At 39.9% G+C, this 19,697-nt stretch overlaps 1 protein-coding gene across 4 annotated transcripts in view; it reads right to left on the minus strand.

The window, feature by feature from the left end:
- Positions 1 to 19,697, minus strand: part of Atp9b (ATPase phospholipid transporting 9B (putative)) — a 195,689-nt gene that overhangs the window by 100,194 nt on the left and 75,798 nt on the right. For all 4 annotated transcript variants that reach the window (XM_040757788.1, XM_040757790.1, XM_040757789.1 and 1 more), the window contains exon 10: positions 10,046 to 10,121. In XM_040757788.1, the coding sequence (XP_040613722.1) occupies positions 10,046 to 10,121 (76 nt within the window). The remainder of the gene's footprint in view (positions 1 to 10,045; positions 10,122 to 19,697) is intronic.

A 19,697-nucleotide genomic window follows, 5' to 3' on the forward strand; every position in this document is an offset into this window, starting at 1 on the left:
AATTGTCTTGATGGAAAATATATTACATTGTTTGAGCTTATACACATTTATCCAACAGTCTATTTCATTTGGTTAGTTCAAGAAAACTTAACTTTTAAAAGGGGGAAATGATTTGTTAAACAACACAAATTTGTCTGTACATAGCACTGAAAAATGTATGTATCTTCTTTTTCCTGACAATGGGAGTAGCATGGCTTTTCATTACTGTCTACTGAAACAGTAAGAAGTTCACATTAAAATAGCATTGAAGGCACCAGTCCTAATTGAAAAGTACACAGTTTGACCTCCAGACCAGGCCAGGGTCAGAAGACCCAGCTCTTCCACTTGAATGTGTTGCTGTGCATGTGAGACCAGGAAGTGTCTCCACTGCTATTTCAGATGCTTGCCATCAAAGGTCATCAGAGGACCAGGATGCTACTCAGTGGAGCCCTGGGCTGTCATGTGCTAGCCCTAGGGTCCACCCTTAGCACCACAAAAATGAGCAAAGCAAACAAACAAGCAAAACACCAGAAATATAATTTTACAATATTTGACTTCAGATTTAGAAGCTACTAGTTTCTTAAATGGATATCTATAAAAGTTTGATTTTCTACATTTATAGGTAAAGAGGATACAGTACTTTTTAAATTTAAGAAAATGATAATCTGTATGTTAAAGGACTGTATGTTAATCTGTATGTATAATCTGTTTGTTAAAGGGCTGAGAGCATTCACAGATAGCCTGTAAAAACTAAACCCATGGAGTTGCTATATTATACCTGGGCCATTTATAGTCCCAATTTTGTCTTTAAAATTTAAAACTATTGACACTGAAATACAAAGTACAAAGATATTATATACATATGCAAATAAATTACTGAAATTAACAATCCTAACTACATTAACTCTTAAAAGTTATATAAAAACTGTTTTGCTTCAGAGGCAGAGGAAGGAACTTACCACACTGGAATGCACAACATAAGCCTACCTCAACAAGAACAACAACACTCACAATACACATAACCCTAGATGTAGATTAGCATGTGTAAAACTGTAAGTGAGGAGCCATGAGGTAAACAAGCACTACTATCTGTTTCCATCTGAGCACTACCAACAACATGTGGTATGTGATGGAACAGCTTCTGTTCAGCAGCCAGGAGGCAGGCCCACCCACATGGTCCTCACCAGCATGCAGCACAGAGGCTGCTGGGCCTGTAGTCCTGGCTAGCACCACAGCAAAGCCAAGTTCTGGAAAAGTGTGACTGGCCAACAAGGGTCGTGGAGCTCTCCCAGCTGTACAAGGGTTGTCTCTGTATTACAATCAACTTACATTTCCTACACAAGATGACTGTATTTAGTGAACAGGATATTAATACTTGATGAAGTAATACTACCAGAAACCTTTACACATAAAAGTTTATACTACAGAATTGTTTCAATATTGAAGGAATAAGGCCAAGTGTTAAATATAAACTGATCAAGATTTTCTTCCTATTTGCCAATTTAACTTCTTCAAAATGTAAAACTGCCATTAATGGTGAGTAATCACAATCCCACAACAATGCAACTTAACAGCAGCAGAACAAACAGTGTCAGAGAAGCCTTCAGAATGATCCATCAAGCTTAAAACCCCTGTACTAAAAACTAGGGCAGATTATGAATAATGTAAATTCTGGGCTGGTGTAATTTACAGTACTCAAATTAAACAAAGAAATGCAAGACTACCAGGAAACACGGCATATATAACACAATTCCTGATGCTAGAGTTGTGTCATCTATTAACATTTGCTAAAGGCTCTCATTGTATTTTCTCATTTGATGGTTGCTAAAAATGAGTACTCAGTGTAATTAGCTTAAGTGCAATGTTGTTCTGAGACTCGTGCTTTTTAATTACTTAGAACTGCTTGAATTAGTCCAGTGCTATACAGGACTCTTGGCTCTCTTGGACAAAGAATGTGAATTTACAGAATAGTGGAGGCTAGGTTCACCCCATAGAAAGAAGCATGGGGAAGATGCCAGTCTTGACATGAGCAATGAGAGGACAAGATATGACATACTCTCGTACTGCAGCAGCTAAACAAAAGACAAAATAGGACAGATGCCGAATGTGTTCAGGAGTGGAGCGTGTAAGTTCAGAATTTCAATATTTTCAGTGAAAAATTAAGCTATCAATGTGGTTCCAAACTGACAAACTTCAGTAAATTCAAAAGTATGTTTGCATGGTAATCCACAGCCACAAAGAAATTCCTAACAGGTAGGTACCATGTAACAAATCCCTAAGGACAATGGGATACAATGTCTAGAAGTGAACCAAAATTTTAGTTCAGTTTGCAGCAAGAAAATATTTTAAAACTTATGAACACTTAGCCCTGAAAGTCAATTATTATACTCATCTGGTCAAAAATCTATATTTTTGATTTGACTAAAGTTATTTAAAAAACACTGTAAAGATTCAAATGCTAACTGTCCCAAGCAGGGTTAGTATAAGCATGACACACTGACCACTGACTGGAGACCCAGGCCCTACACTGGCTGGCCTCTTGGGTGAGTGTGAAGATCACTGGTGGTCCATCTGTACAACTTCAAACTTCAGATCCATTACACTTTCACTTGAGGAGGATACTTACTAATGTTTAGCTATATTATGGCCGCCCTGCTATCTACATATCTAAATTTCATAAAATACCAATTTGAAATTAATACTTTTATATTTTAAAGCAAATAACTTTTTGATGAAAACCTAGAAATGCTAACAGAATCAAGCTTAGGGAGAAATGTATTCTTCATATAAGTATTTAACACATACGACCACAAAATGCAATCACGCAAATCAAGCTGACTACTCTCCTTAATTTTAAATGATCAGACTGTTACAAAAATTTTAGTTTCCACCTTTTATTCAGAGGTGATAGCATGTGGCATTTACTCATCAAACAATGCTTATAAATTGATAGTCATTTTAGGTGATCTGGAGAAAATTACAATATAGATGCAAAATAAGCTGGGACCATTCAACAAACTGGTTAGTGGCTTTAAGCTAACAGATAGTGTGATGCATACTCAAAACAAGACAAAAACCCATACAGAAATAAGAGTTAGTATGTATTCTCTGTGTATATAGACCAAATATTGGTGCCAATCCCTGAACCTGGGAAATATTGTAAAGACAAGTCATTAGGAGAGGACCATGGTCACCAGGCAGGACTGGACTAGCAGGCTTTACAGATGCTCACTGATAAGGAAGCTTCACAACCAGGTCCAAAAGGTAGGAAAACAGGTAGCACAAAGGATATAACCACATGTTACTCAAGCACCAGGTACATAGTGCCTGGTGCAGATGGCAGGCACCAGCCTTGAGAAGTCAACACTAGACCAAGGTCAGGGACTCAGCAAAGGACACAGAAGAAAAAACCCACTTACATGTAGACTCCCTATGGCCAGAGACAAAGGGAGAAAGACACATGAGACCTGCAACAGGAGCAGAGTCTGCATGGCTATGTTTATAGGAGACACAGGAGACTTGCACCTAGATCAGAGCACACTCACAGCATACTCTGGACAGACTTGTCATGTTCACTTCCTCTGCTTACACAGTACACTGCCAGAGATAGGAGTTTTGCATGAGAGTCCAACAATGTACTGGATCTTAGGTTGCTACTGCTTCTTGCCTATTTCTCATGTCCTCAAATATTGTGGAATATTACTTTAACTACATAAAGACGTGTTATATGTGTTTATGCTGCATTTGTTTAATGATGTAAACGTGTTGCTTGCCTGCCTAAGGCACCAGACTGATCTAATAAAAAGTTAAATGGCCAATGGCTAAACAGTAGATGGACACGTGGGGCTAGCTGGCAGAGAGAATAAGTAGGGAGAGGAATCTAGGCTTGAGAGACAAAGGAGAAAGCCAGCCAGCCAGCCTCCAGCTAGGCAGACACACAGAAGGACATACAGAAATAAAGGTAAAAACCCCAAAGGCAAAATGAAGATGACAGAACAGGTTAAATAAGTTATAAGGGCTAGTGGGACAAGCCTAAGATAGGCCGAGCATTCATAATTAACAGTAAGTCTCTGTGTCATGATTTGGGAGCTGGATGACATTGCAAAAGAAAGCCTACTGCATCTGTTATTCCGATGTGAGACCTAAGAAAGCTGGAAAAAAAAAAAAGGGATATGGCTCCTTTAAGAAGCTCTGCAACAAAGGGAACACTTGAGTAACCAGCACATTAAGCAGAAACAGAAAACTAAGTAAAAACATCTGCCACAGTGAGGGGCACAAGCTTCCTAGAGCTGGGGTGATCAGACTAGGCTCCCACTTGAAGGTAGCTTTTGGCCAGGCTAGCAGGGCATAAAGCTCAGCTTTCAGGGACCCAGCAAGGCAAAGCGGCCACGAGTACAAAGCTGCTTAGCAGTTTAAGGTTGAGTTCTCAGGGTCAGAAAAGGCTAGAGACATACAGTAAAGACAGGTCCAGACTGGAGGGAGGGGGGACCGGCAAGGCGACAGGGGACTCAACACAGACTACAGTGTGTTTAAAAGTACACATAGGCTTAGGAAACAAAAGGAAATGGATATAGATAGTCATTGAAAAAACTAGTTTATAAATAATAAAGTCTTTAAAGTAATATAAAAAGAATAAGCCATGTAAAGATGGGACACACACAGAGTCTGGATCCTGTATGGTCATCTGTTGACTTTGAATTTTTTAATGCTGATGAGCAAATGACAGCTGCTAAGAGACACCAGACTGTAAAAGGGACTACTGAATTAAACCAGCCTATATACCTTAGGATGTCTTTGTTTGAGATTTATTTTTAATTTAGAAACAATCTTATTTTACATATCAATCCCAGTTCCCTCTTCCTCTCATCCTCTCACCGATGCCCCATCCCACCTCCCAACCACTCCAGGGAGGGTAATGGCTTCCATGGGGGATCATCAAAGTCTGTTATATCATTTGGAGGAAGGCCTAGGTTCGCCCCTGTGTATCTAGGCTGAGAGAGTAACTGTTATGGATGTCTTAACTTTAAAATGAAAGTCAGAAAATGTATTGCACTGGGGAAGAGGTTATACTTTTGTTTCCACAGGAAAGATTGTGGGTTCACTCAAGGTTAATAGAGATCAGGTTTAATTGGGAGAGATCTCCTGAAAATCTTAGCTACAGACATAAAGAGATAAAGCAAGAAAAACTACAAGACAGCGAAACATGTCTGCTCCTGGCAGAACCAATCTACTTCATAAAAGGATTATGGCCATCGAAGAATCTCCATATGGAGTTTGTTTTCAATGTAGCAAAGCTAGCCATTTGGGCAAGAAACTACCCTTGCTTCAATTGCTGACAGTATGCTATACAAACTGGACACTGCTAAATTTTATTAAAACAAAGTGGGAAAGTTTTTCAAAGTTCCTGCTCCATAGAAAAGTCTGCCAAAAATATTCTAGGCCTGTAGGCCAAAGATGGATGCCCCAACATTGCAGAGCAATCTTGGGTGACTGTTCAGGTATCCATATGTCTCTATCATTTCTATAATTTGGAAGTGGCTTGTACTGCATTTCCTGTTTAATCTATACTTTTAGGGTCTTTGGTGGAGTTGAAGATGAGATAGTTATAGTTACAGCTCCCCTTAATTATGATAGAAAACTTTGGACTCACCCCAATAGAATAAATAATGGTATATTTTCTCTGAATTGTCAAATGAAAATGGATTTGATATTGTAAATGTGATTCTTACTTGATAACTAATTGTTATTATTGTATATAGTTTTACTACGTTAAAGTTAAAACCCTTTTTATTTGGATGAAAGGGGGAAATGTTGTGGAATATTACTTTATATAAATATGTGTTAGTTATATTTGTTTATGTTGAAGAATATTACATTAACTATATAAAGATGTGCTACATTTATTTATGTTGCATTTGTTTAATAAAGTAAAGATGTGTTGTCTGCCTGCCTAAGGCACCTGGTTTGTCAAATAACAAGCTGACCAGTCAATAGCTAGACAGTAGAAGAATAGGTAAGGCTGACAGGCAAGAGTCATCAAGGAGGAGGGGAGGGAGGGAGGGACGGAGGGAGGGACGGAGGGAGGGACGGAGGGAGGGACGGAGGGAGGGACGGAGGGAGGGACGGAGGGAGGGACGGAGGGAAGAGGGAAGAGAGAGAAGAAGAAAGAGAGGGAAATGACCTGGGACCAGCCAGCCAGGCAGCAGACAATCAGAGTAGGATAGACAGAATGAAAGGAAAGTAAAAAGCCCAGAGGCAAAATGTACATGAAGAGAAACAGATTAACCTAATTTAAGGCTGAACATTCATAATTAACAATAAGTCTCTGTGTCATTATTTGGGAGCTGGTTGGTGGCCCCAAGAGAAAGCCTGCTACACTCAAGCATTACTGAGCTGTCAACACCTTCAACTACAGCCTTTTGTGATTGATACTGTAGTGCCATCCCAGTAGACTGTGGTCTCTTTCCACTCAAATACTAATTCTTAATGACCTATGCCTGGCTATAATAGGAATATAGCAAACCACACACAGAAAACAGCCAGACTTTATTCTGAAAATTTGCTGTGATAACTGCTACTTACATAATAAAAATGGGTTACCAGGAAAGAAATTGTGTCTTCATTTTTTCTTTTCTTTTTTTAGTATTAGCAAACTATACCAAATGTCTATGTTTCCAAGTGTTTATTCGCAGTTTATGCATTTTCCATAATTCTTCAACCACTCCTGGCCATTTGCATATATGCCACATCATACTCTAGAGATACAGATCCTGAACAATCCAATCTGTGTATACACATTCTAATACACTGCTTTAGCAGGCTTGCATTTAGGTTTAGAGCAACCCCCTGTAAGGACCTGACCTGCCTTTTAAAGCAGTGGTTCTCAACCTGTGGGTTGCAACCCCATTTGGAGGTCAGGCAACCTTTTCACAGGGGTCACCTAGGAGCATCAGAAAACACATATATTTATATTACGATTCATAACAGTAGCAAAACTACAGTTATAAAGTAGCAACAAAATAGTTTTATGGTTGGGGGTCACCACAATATGAGGAACTGTATTAACAGGTCACAGGCACCGATTTAAAGGAATACTGTTCTCTTAGTCAATAGGGCAGCTGATGCACAGGGCAGCAAGGAGTGCTCTCTCTTTGATCCCCTCACACATTATTGCTCTGCGTAACTTGAGTGGCTAGTCTCATATTTTTAACTCTGTGACAGGGAAGAAGGCCAGAAATAACCTCATTCTAAGAGCTACTCTGGGCTTAGAAAGGTAGTGCAGTTGCACAATACCTAGGCCATGAGACATAGGAAAGATAGCACAGTTTAAAAAGGGGAGGGGCAGTGAAGTCTCGCCAACATGGCTACCTAAACATGAGCTAAACAAGGATAACACCACCAACAAACACACTAGTGGGAATGTTCACAAGACCTAAACACTAGATAAAGGATTACCGGAAATTAAGCAAAGCTGAGAGTAGAAGTAAGTCAGCCCCAGGAAAGAGTACACCAATTAGTTATCCAACACCAAATGGTTAAATCTGAAAATATGTACATACAAGTAATACTGTATGAACTAAGCAGGTTGTATTTATATTTAGGAATATGCATATTATATATAAACATATATACACATTCACATAAATATATGTGCACCAACAATTAAAGAAAACGAGGACATGAATTTGAAAGGGGAAAAGGGATACATGCAAAGGTTTAGAGGGAAGAAGGGGGAAGCGATATAGTTATAATCTAATTTGTAAAAGGTGCCATCCTGAATCCACTTGACTGGTTACAGAAAGGTAAGAACCCTCAGGTTATTTCCAATAGTCTTAAACTTGAAACACTCCTAAGGTCCTATGGTTTTAAGCACAGGAGAACCTGTGTTAAGGCAAAGCATTGTAGGAAGGCTGAGAACCACTGCTCTAGAACACTCTCTGAGAGGTCAGCCACCCATCATACCCAGTACTACAGGAGACAAATACAAAGGGCTGAGAGGTGACAGACATTGTGATGCCTATAGTGTCTCTGCTGCAAAAGTGTTCTCATAGCAGCTACTGCATGCCAAGGTCATTCTGAAAACCAAAGTCAAACAGAAAAACTATGCCCAGGAAATTCCATGGGACATCTCAGAAGCCTTAAGCTCAAGTTGCTACTGTCTCTGAGGAGAATGGCCACAAATCAATAGTACTGGGATTTGGTGTCAACGCTCTAATACATATTTAAAACAGAAACAAAGAGCAAAGCATAAAGTATTTTAAAAGAGAATCTTTTAATCTCTTAATGATTTGTAATTCAACACTATAAATAGTATGATTAATGGCAGAAAATTTTAAATTCTGGCCAAATAAGCAGGTATATGTCCCATATTGCAGATGCTCTCCTATAAACTGATGGTGAGCTGAGACCACACCTGTGCTCAAACGCTTGTGGGAACGCTGTACAGTTCTGGCACACAGGGGCATTCTGGTGCATCCTTCATCCAAGAAGCACAACCAAGAGTGGCATCACCTCACTCAAGAGGGACAGGGCTCATAAGTCTGCAGGATCTGGAAAGTCTGAGGGGAGAGCAGGGCTTCCAAAGACGCGATGAGCTTCTCTAAGGTGACTTCCAAGAGCCTGAACCTGCGGTCTTCAGGGCTGAGGACCTCGTATTCCTGCCTCAGAGATACCTTCATGAAGAAAAATCTTTGCTTCTCTATGCACAAGTTTACAAGTATATGTGGATATCAAAACATCAAACACTTTCAAGATTCTCACAATTCACCTCCATGTTTGTTTGTAAAATATGAAATATTATGATACAATTTTATATTTTATCCCTAAAGGGTGAATATCTGTAGTTCTCTAGGTTTGTGGTATAAATAGGACCCATTTAAGCAAAGGATCACAGACTTGCCTTCCTGCCTGATCCACCTCCCTCAACATACACACATACCTGGGCCAGACACACTGGTACCTTACTTAGCCTTCTTCAGGGCACTGTGGACTCTCAGTACTAGGCCTTCTCCCAGCTGTCTTTTGGGGAATACTCCCACAACAGTCCTGTCGCCCACCACACCTGGTCATACCTGCCTATGTATTCCTTTAATCCATTTTAAAGATCTCTTCTGCAGAGAGGTCTTCCCTAGACCATGTCTGTAAGGTTCTTGGCTCACATAGTTTCTTAGGACCTTGTACTTTTTGTGGTACAAGTATAGGTAGACTTACCTGGACCAGTTTTTAGAAGCCTTTCCTACCCACCAAAGCTTTCCATTGACAGGTTCCATTACTACTTCATTCCAGCAGTACAGAGGGAGAACTGTCACTTACTCAACACTACTGAGCACTCCTTAGTGTCCCCAGGCTCCTCCAGCACCCCTTTCCCTGTGCTCCCTGACAACAAGATTCATGCCTGGTACTTTCCTTAAGATCAACTAACTTCTTCTGGGATTCCCTCCTAATATCATCATTGATGCCAACCTAATTCTGACCAGGTGGTAAAACTTTGCATTTCCAATCCACCTCATAGACATTTATTTACAAAACTGTCAACTTAAGTAACTTCCTCTTTAACCACTAGGAGTATTCCACAGTCTTCAGTTTCTCTCAAACAACATTCAGATCTTCCCTGGTTTCACAGCCCTGGCTAATTCTATCTCTTCTGGCCTATGGCTTCATCTAACCTTTTACTCACCTACATTACCCCAGCCAGTCTCTTCTAGGTTTTGTCAGCTGGACAAAAAGTGGGTAAGGACCATCAAAAATTACTACCAGTTTCCCAGCCCTCCTGTGACACCCCTCATCAAAGCACGCTGGTGTGCATCAAGTAACACCTGTCAAACATGGAAAAATGGCCTTGGCTCCACCACAATGGCTGGACCAACACTCTCATGCTTCTGGCCCTGTTCTTCAGGAGGGTAAATAGTAGACCAGACCTCCCCACGCACTCTCAAGACTATCTCCTGGTTTCTCAACAGGCAGTCCCTAAATACGTCAGGGCTGTTTAGGAAAACTGTTTTAGAATAACTGGGCAGCACTAACATCCTTTGTCTGTGAGATTCATGCAGAGAAACTTCTCCCTTACCTGATGCAACAATGGTGCTTGCCCACAATGTGTTTTCTATACTGAGACTTTCATGAATGGGAGGATCACTGTCTTCCTGTTCAGGGAGAAAAAAAACAAAACAAAACTGGAAAATTAGCAAGGCTTTATTCATATTCCAGATATCTACTGCATTAGAAAAGAAACATGCCCGTCTTCTGTACCCAACCCATTACAAGTCTCAAGGGGGAATATAAAAACCTGAAACTACAATTTGATTGATCCATACATACACACTTATCGCTAATGCTTACATTTATAATAAATAATTTTAAATTTTCATAGGTATGCTCATGATATGCAGATTATTTGTAGAGAATAGGCTAAAATATTCTTTAAAACACATGGTGTAAGCAACACTCCTAATCTGAGATTCACTTTTCCTGGAAAGTTAAAAAACGATTAGCACACACACAACCTTGAATAAACTATGTTCCATAAACATGGTAGAATTTCCTCTCCCTAATTTTTGTCAAGAACAAGGGCAGTTCTTTAATAAAATATAAATATGCTCATGAACAATGAAAAATGCTTTTGTGACTAGTAGTAACACACACAGAAGAGATAGATCGCTTCTCTTGAATCCCCCCCTTTAAATTACGTTATTTTTCTTTAAGCAGAATTCAAATACAAGCTGTTTGTTGCTAATTATATATGTGAACATCAAATGTGCCCAAACAGCAATACCACAATAGCAGTAGTACATACTCTTTAATTTTATGGGTACATGTTTCGTGTTGATATTCAGAGATAAAATATACGAGCTGAGGATTTTATCTTAATGTAAAGCCACTGTCTATATTGTGATCATGGGAGCCTTTCTGGAGTATAGGATTATAAAAGCCCAAAGATTTGCAACTGACGGTGATTCCGGGAAGACAATACACACTGAAACCGATGTCCGACCTCAATGTCTGCACAGGGCAAAAACATCTCACATCATCTTGATTGTTAGGATTACCCTTAAAACTTCCACAGGATCTTTATGTTAACTTGATAATTTGCTATCAAGATACATTCCAAAATAACAAAACAATCAAATGTGAGGAGACAATAGAGTTTGGAGCTATGGCAAGTCTTTTCCATTATATCAGGCCATCTTCAAACAGTACCTTTTCCAGCTATCTTGGTAGCTACTGAATATATTTGGTACACAGTTCTCTGATTTACATTTAATGCACAGAACTTAAACTTATATCACTACTTCAGAATAGTTCCAATACTGCCAACATTTACAAAGTAAAAAGTTTTGTTTGTCCCATAGGTGCTTTGTATGCATCTGTAATTATGAAACCTACTGCCTTTCTGCAGCTGAATTCAGGCGTATGTCTTACATCTGTGTGATCTTTGCATTCCTCTCCAGTGCCCAGAGAAGACAACACCCTAACCCTAGCGGTGCCTACGTTTGGGGTTTTGTGACTGTGAAGGTTATCATGTCAGCAAGTCTACAACATAGGTATGTTTTAAAAATACATGTATCCTTGTGGGGGGGCACTGATGCTTAAAAAAGAACTTTTTTAAAAACACAGAACAAAGTTTAATTTACTTATGTCCTGGTTATACTACTCATAAATACAGGAACCAAACGCAAGGCTTCCCGTGTGTAGACAATTGTTCTATCACAGATGAACATCCCTAGACCAGCTAAGACCACTTTATGTGGGAAAGCCAAGGCTTATTTCAACTCAATATAAATAAATGTTCATGTCTGCTGGGGGAGGGGAGAGTCAAAGAATTATATTCATATTTATTTAAGGGTGACAGAACTATAAGCATACTTATACTTTAATCACTTTACCTTGATAAAATAAGGGTGATAAAATGTTTACTGAGCTCTTGCGTGGAACCTCCCCACATCATCACTAGTCTTCAAAACACACAGACTTTGGAGTAATCTGATTCATGCTTTCCAACACTGTCTTCCATGGACAATGCCAAGAGTACACTGCCTTTTCTCAAGTTCAGAACTAAAATTACTCTTCAAGGTAAACAGATAACAGTTATCTAAGGAAAATTAGGTTCTCCCTTTATTTTTATGGTTTAATAGAACAAAAGAATCAACTTAGAAAAAACACAGGTCATCTTGATTGACTGCATTACTATTTATTTGACATCACGGCTGAACTACAATGACAACTTCTGAGTGTGTAGTTGTGATAAACACTGTTGGAGAGAAAAGTCCTGATGCTCTTTGCTGTTCTTACGAAACACAGCCAATATGAAATAGCCTTCAATTCTATGTTGGTCGTTCAGCAATAGAATACTCAACTAGACACTTTCTGATCTGCATATTTATCATTTTATAAAAGGCTCCCTAAGGACCATAACCTAAGCAACTACAGTGTTAACCTTTGCCCTCCACATACAGAAGAGGAACATAAACTTACTCAATACATTAATAATTAAAAAATAAAGAGGAACTCTCTACCTCCCACAGCACCATGAGTCCGCAAACTTGACAGCACATGCAAGGCCATCCAGCCACTAAGCTGAGCTATCATACGGAGCACCATGAGCAGGTGGAGCATGCAGTGCCTCAAGAGAAGGAGCAGGCTGTGTTTTGTGGATGGTCACTGGGCTGCAAAGCCCACCCTGCAGACACACCCAGTGAGAAATGCAAACAAGCTCCCCTTTAGCACATCCTTATTTACCCCTGAGTACAACATACTTCACTCCTTTAAAACTCTAGTGATACAGTGGTGAACTGAATTCCAGCCATAAGAAAGCACAGGTAATGAACTCCAATAGTCTGAGGTAGGGCCTGGTCTATACAGCAAAATACAGCTAGGTAGGGTTATAACAAGACTGTCTCAAAAAATTAATTAACCACAAACAAAAACCTCTCTTTAAGGCTTCCTTCAAAAAAAGTCTTAAAAATTATTCACACGTGTTTACCATTTGGCATAATATTTCCCATTTATGCCAGGCTCTCAGGGACAGATGGGAGTTAAAGCAGGTAACAGTCTTATAAAACTGAATGGGGAATAAAATTCTACACAATTTAATTTTAGAAATGTAAGTTTGTTTTCCCATTAATTTTCTACACCACTTTATCTATTTCTAATAAAGTATGAAAGAACACCCAACCTCACAGTCTTCCTTCAATTCTGTAATGTGAGTGACATCTTTAGGTATTTATATCAAATACACATCACAAAAATCACTCTACAGTTCTTTACCAATCTCATCCAAAAGTAATAAAAGACTGGGATGGTGGAGAGGAATTTCTAGACCACTTTCATTTTTGGTTTCCTTTTTGTTAGGGTTATGCAGTTTGGAAAACATACACTTTGAGGGGAAAAATATCAAATGATGAGGTTCCAGGCTGGTCGCTCAGCAGTGACCTGTGCAAGCACAGGGAGCTCTGCTGACGGGAAGAGACACTGATGAAGACTGGGTGCTGTGCTCATACTGATGAAGACTGGGTGCTGTGCTCACACTGATGAAGACTGGGTGCTGTGCTCACACTGATGAAGGTTGGGTGCTGTGCTCACACTGATGAAGGTTGGGTGCTGTGCTCACACTGATGAAGACTGGGTACTGTGCTCACACTGATGAAGACTGGGTGCTGTGCTCACACTGATGAAGGCTGGGTGCTGTGCTTACACTGATGAAGGCTGGGTGCTGTGCTTACACGAGAAACTAAGGCAGAAAATGCACAGCAGGAGTGCATGTTGGTGAAGGATAAGGAAAAGTATTAGCCCAGTTTTAACTCCAGTTTGCCAAGGGAAGGCTTCTGTCTTAAACAAAAGGTAAGATTAGCATCTGGAGCAAGGTCGGAACCACTTTTTTTTTAATTAATTTATTTATTTATTATGTATACAGCATATGTTTGTAGGCCAGAAGAGGGCACCAGATTTCATTACAGATGGTTGTGAGCCACCATGTGGATGCTGGGAATTGAACTCAGGACCTCTGGAAGAGCAGGCAGTGCTCTTAACCTCTGAGCCATCTCTCCAGCCCCCCAGAACCACTTTCACATCACACTGTGTAGCCAGGTTGCCCCATGCCATAGGAGGGTGGCAGACACAGACTCATGTGCAATGTGCATGACTCCGCTAGAGTCACCAGGGGCATCAAAATGCACAATGCACCCATTACGACAGCAGCCTCAGAGTTTGTGTGTTCCAATTACTAATTCAGTCTAAACTGGCCCCAACAAGGGTAGCTTCTCCTTTACACTGTACTAAAAAAGTTCTTAAGAGTACTACTTTTTAACAATGTTCAACCAAATATATTTCTGTAATTGAATTTAATTTCAATTTCTAATTTTAAAGATATTCAATGTCTTTTTCGTTCTTTGTACTTGAAAAATGCATACAAAAATATTTTCATATTACGGTGATCTAAAATTTTAGATTTATATATTTAACCGAGAAAAACAAACTGGCCCAAAATGTCATATGTGGGTACAACATGGCCGTTTACTTGAAGTGTACTCCTTAGACATGACCTTGGGCCACCAAGGTAAAGGCATGCCAAGTTCATGTAGAGTAAAGGAGATGTTCTGCCTTTCTGCATGTGTTGGTCTCCCCTGGAACCCACCCCCATTATTAGCATCTTGCCACTCTGTTTTCACACAGGATACTCTGAAAAGAAACTCCGGGTGTGGAGTACCAGCCCACAGTGCCTTCTCACCTCCCACAGTGGCTTCTTTGCTTTAATCTAAAACACACACAAGGCTTAGATGCTAACATTTTAGACAGCTCTGGTAGTGTTAACTCTCTAACGAAGTTTTGTTGTGTTAAGAGAGATAGGAATGGCCCTCACATAGAAAGTTTCCTCCTCCATCAACCTCACACTGAGTAACAACAGGGCAGGCACACACAGACCTCTTCTAGACCTGGAACTCCACCAATTCTCCCATTCCCCTTCTCACTTGCCTAGGCATGTGTCTGCGTGTGTGTGTGTCTACATGCACATGTGTGTTTACATGTATATATGTGTGTGTTTGCAGAATCTCTTTTAAATCCCTCCTTTTTGCAACAACAGTGGAAAAAAACAAACATTTTGAAGAGCCCACACATTTTCGGGTTAGTGTTCCTGAAAATTCTGAAAAGTACAACTGAGGAAGAGGTGGCCTTCACCAGAGCCAGACACCTATCAAGTTTGGATACTATAAATGACATCAGAGGGAAGAATGGTACTCAGATCTGCATGTCTTGGTTCGTTTTTTGTTGCTGTAACAGAATCTCACAGACTAGGAATGTATAAATAATGAAAGTATATCTGTAGCTCTGGAGGCTGAAAAGCATGAGACCAGGGGTAAGACCCTTTGGGCTGCATGTAATAAGCCAGGAAGCTTCAAGTGGCAAGGTCATAATGCTTATGATGGGGAGGAAGGACATATATCATGAGGTATAGTGACCTAGTCACCTCTTACAGGTTCCATGTACCAATACCGCTATGCTGAGGATCAAGGTTCCACAGCATATGAATTCAGGGACACCTTCTTAGGGTTTCTACTGCTACAATAAAAACACAGAACCAAAAGTAACTTGGGGAAGAGTTTATTTGGATAATACTTCCTAATCACCGTCCATTGGATGAAGCCAAGGCAGTAATTCAAACAGGGCAGGAACCTGAAGGCAGAACCTTCATGCAGAAATACTGCTTATCTGCTTGTTCCTTGTGGCTTGCTTAGCCTGCTTTCTTTTTTTTTCTTTCTTTTTTTTTTTGTTTGTTTGTTTGTTTGTTTGTTTTTCGAGACAGGGTTTCTCTGTACTGCTTTGGAGGCTGTCCTGGAACTTGCTCTGTAGACCAGGCTGGCCTCGAACTCAGAGATCCACCTGCCTCTGCCTCCCCAGTGCTGGGATTAAAGGCGTGTGCCGCCTGCACCTGGCTTAACCTGCTTTCTTAAGACAGCCCAGTACCACCTGCACTGCACACAGTTGCGTGGGCCCTTCCATATCAATTATTCCCCTAGGTCAAACTGATAGGGGCATTTTCTCAACTGGGGTTCCTTTTTTGCAGATGACTTTGGCTTATGTCAAGCTGACTCTGTGTGTGTGTGGGGTGTGTGTAAATATATAAACAACACTGACACATGCAATATGAACAACCAAGGAAATTATGTATTGCTAGTATATTGCAGTTTTCCCTGATCTAATTTTTAAAATGTAGCAGGCTATGGAAGTACATAAAAACTACGGAAACTCATACATATAACTATTTCTTTTAAGTAAAGCAGCCGTGAAGAGGATACAGAAAATGTTCCACTGAGAGAGATGGAGAAGGTCAATACAAACAAGACATAGTCATTAAATTCAGAAGGTAGCTGGGAAACAGGAAACCTAGCTTCCAAACGTGAATGTGCCCCATAACACAGACAGCTGGCAATGTATTCTTGGGCTCCCTAGATGTGGATTCAGCCCAGTAGGTCAAGAATCCTCAAAAAAAAAAATCTAGAAAGTTTCACAAAGTGAAACTTGAATTTCCTATGCTGTGCATATCATGGTGAGTCCAAGTAAATGAGATGTGTGAGCACACCCTGCTGCCCCCTGCTACTTTCAATCCTATCTTCAGTCCTGCAGCAGTCCTGTATGTCTCTAGTTTTATTCAACTTGTCTCATCTATACAGCCTGCCCTACAATTGGTATGTGTGTACTCAACATCTTAGACTTTTCTCTCTTGTTCTAATTCCAAAACTAACACAACAGAACAGCTATCACACAGCATTTATACAGAACTAGTTATTATAAGTTATCTAAAAGTAATTCAACATATATGAGAAAGGTCTGGGATAGTAGTGCATGCCTTTATTCCCAGCACTCATGGGGCAGGAGCAAGTGGATCTCTGGAAGTTCCAGGTCAGACCCTTTCTAAAAAAAACCAAATCCAAAGGGAACAAAACATATGGATGTATGTTTAATCTTGATACAAATACAACAGGTTGTGTACAACCCTGATTTAACTATCCTGTGGGATAACTATATAAAAAGGGATGACTCGGTGTCCATAATATCTTCTCTATCAAGACTGAGAAGAAAGATGAAGATTGCATGCCAAGCTTCTCTCAATATAAAAAGTTTCCAAACAACAACAACACTACCAAGACCTTTAGGAAGAAATGCCTGGTAACACGGAACAGGCAGCAAAGAAATGGAGAGACGAGGGCTGTAGCTGGGCAGGCTATAACCCACACATTCTGGCCCAATAGCCCAGTGGCTCTATGTCTGTCAAGTAGGCCTCCCAAAAGAGAACAACCAGCTGGGGACACGTCTCCAAACACATGAGCCCATGAAGAGATACTGCATTCAAACCAAAGCAAAAATGGCACCACAAAGCCAACACTGAGACTGCTCCTCCACTCTCTTCTCACTACCTTGATCTCAACCAGAAAGCAAGTTCATCAAACCCACATGAAGGTCATAGCTAGGGTGCACCATGCCTAAGCCTCACAGTGACACCTAAAGCCTGCCTCTGCCTTTGGAAAGCTAATGAGACAGTGGACACAGATTGAGATCAACAAGTCTGCCATGAAGCAAAACTGGTCCAATGCAGTAACAGCAAGAGATGTGATCTGCTAGGGGAATCTGGGTGAAGAGAAGGCAAATTCTGACTTTGGATTTTGGGAATGTTGCCTAACGGCCTTATAGGAATAATGGAACTTTGATAGTCCTTCTGGACATAATAAACAATCAGAAGCCCCCCCCCCGAAAAAAAAACACCAGGAGGAAAAGATACCATCAGAAAAAGTAAGGGACTCTGAATGAGAAATGAGGTGTAAAGTGAGTTAGAGCTTTTGATGCCTGCTGAAGGACATTCATGTTATCCTAGGAGCAGGCCTCTCTCTCTGCTCTATGGAGCTCACACTGAAAGGCACGATCAGTAGTCTCGGAACCCATACAGAACACAGCAGCTTCCTGAGCTTCCTCGGGGGAGAAGCTACTGCAAACACAACTAGAGGTGTTCCTCTTACTCTCCACACAGAGATATCTTCAAATGCTTAGGAATGTTTACATTTCATTCTATTCTGTGCTTATTTTTTTCAGTTGAAACTCTAGACTTCACGGCATCCTTTGGCGTTTAGTTTTTCAGACTTTTTTTTAAAATGAGGTAAATACACACAACATAAAGTCTGTTGACCTAAGCAGTTTTACCTCACAGCATTAAGCAGATTCACTGTGTTGTGTGGTCATCACCACTAACCACCTTATTTTATAAAACTGAAGCTCTGTCCCTATTAAACACCATCTCTGTGCTACCTAAAGCCCCAGCACCTACCTACCACTCCACTTTCTATGAATGCAACTATTCTACCTACCTTTTACAAGCAGAATCATACATATTTGTTCTTTCTGAGTAACTTACTTTAAACAATGTCCTTAGTTTTTGTTGTGTGTCTATTTTTTATTAATTTATTTTTTACAGTCCAATACCAGTTCCCCTTCCCTCCCTCCCTCCCATTCCCTCCACTGCCCCCTCCTCCCATCTGCTTCACAGAGAGGGTTGGCCTCTCCTATAGGATGTCTACTAAGTCTGTCCCATCATCTAGTTGAGGCATGTCCTTAGGTTTTACCCATTATGTAACATGTATAAGAATGTCAATTTCTAAGGGTACTTTCCTAACACAGGTTAGCCATAAGGGCACAATGTAAGCTACACATATTTTCTCATAATTCATATGACATTTGACAATGTTGATGCTTATTTCTGATATGTAAATCTGACTTTCATTTACCCAAATGTATCTATCAACTTTTTAAAACAATTCTAGATTTTGGGTCACAGTGAAAAGCTCTTGAGACAGTTTATTATAAATGTTTTCTTCCAGTATTGGAACAATTTTAAATTTCTCTTTTAATCAATTATTTAACTTAAAAGCTATTTAGGATGTATTATTATTACTGAAAATTGAGCAATTTCCAAGACATATTTGTTATTTCTTTCTAATTTAACTGTACTGTGGATAGAGAACAAGTGAATCTAATTTAAAATTATATATATATTAAGATTTGTTTGTCCTATTTTGATAAATTTCCCACATACCCACAAACATATTTTACATTCTATGTTGAATGATATCTTCTATAGCTGTCAGTTCAATTGGCTTCAAAGATAATCTTCAAGGCTATTATGTTCCTACAGATTTTTTATACCTGTTAAATTAATTACTAAGAGGGTACAGAAATTTCCAACAACCATTAAGAATCTGTCTCTTTCTCCTGCAGTCCTAAGATTTAGCCTCAGGCATTTCAAAGCTGTTGTTTATGTATGCTTGAATAGCCTAACGATAAATTAACCCTTTCTTCATTATCTTCTGAAACAAACTTCTTGTGATACTTCTATAGGAAACTTCACTTTTACTTCGTCTTAGCCTAAGACATATTTTTCTATCTTCTTACTTTTAAACTGTAAGTGAGTTTAGTGTGGTTTCTTATAGACACCATATGTTGGGATCTTACTGTGTATATACAGCCTGACAACCCTTGTATTGGAATTGGTGTGTGGATCATTTGCATTTGAGCACAAGTTATTAAGAGGATTTTCCCCAAATAGTTCCCAACACAGGAGAGACACAGCAGCCACTACAGCGGGAGTTCAGCTCCACCCTGACGCCCTCAGTGACTAGAGCAAGAGCCACCGGTCAAGTGTTTCTCCCCTTGGAGTTTTCCTTTGCTGGTTTATTGGG

This window comes from Mesocricetus auratus, unplaced genomic scaffold, assembly GCF_017639785.1.
Source record: "Mesocricetus auratus isolate SY011 unplaced genomic scaffold, BCM_Maur_2.0 Super-Scaffold_100015, whole genome shotgun sequence".
NCBI classification, from domain to species: domain Eukaryota; kingdom Metazoa; phylum Chordata; class Mammalia; order Rodentia; family Cricetidae; genus Mesocricetus; species Mesocricetus auratus.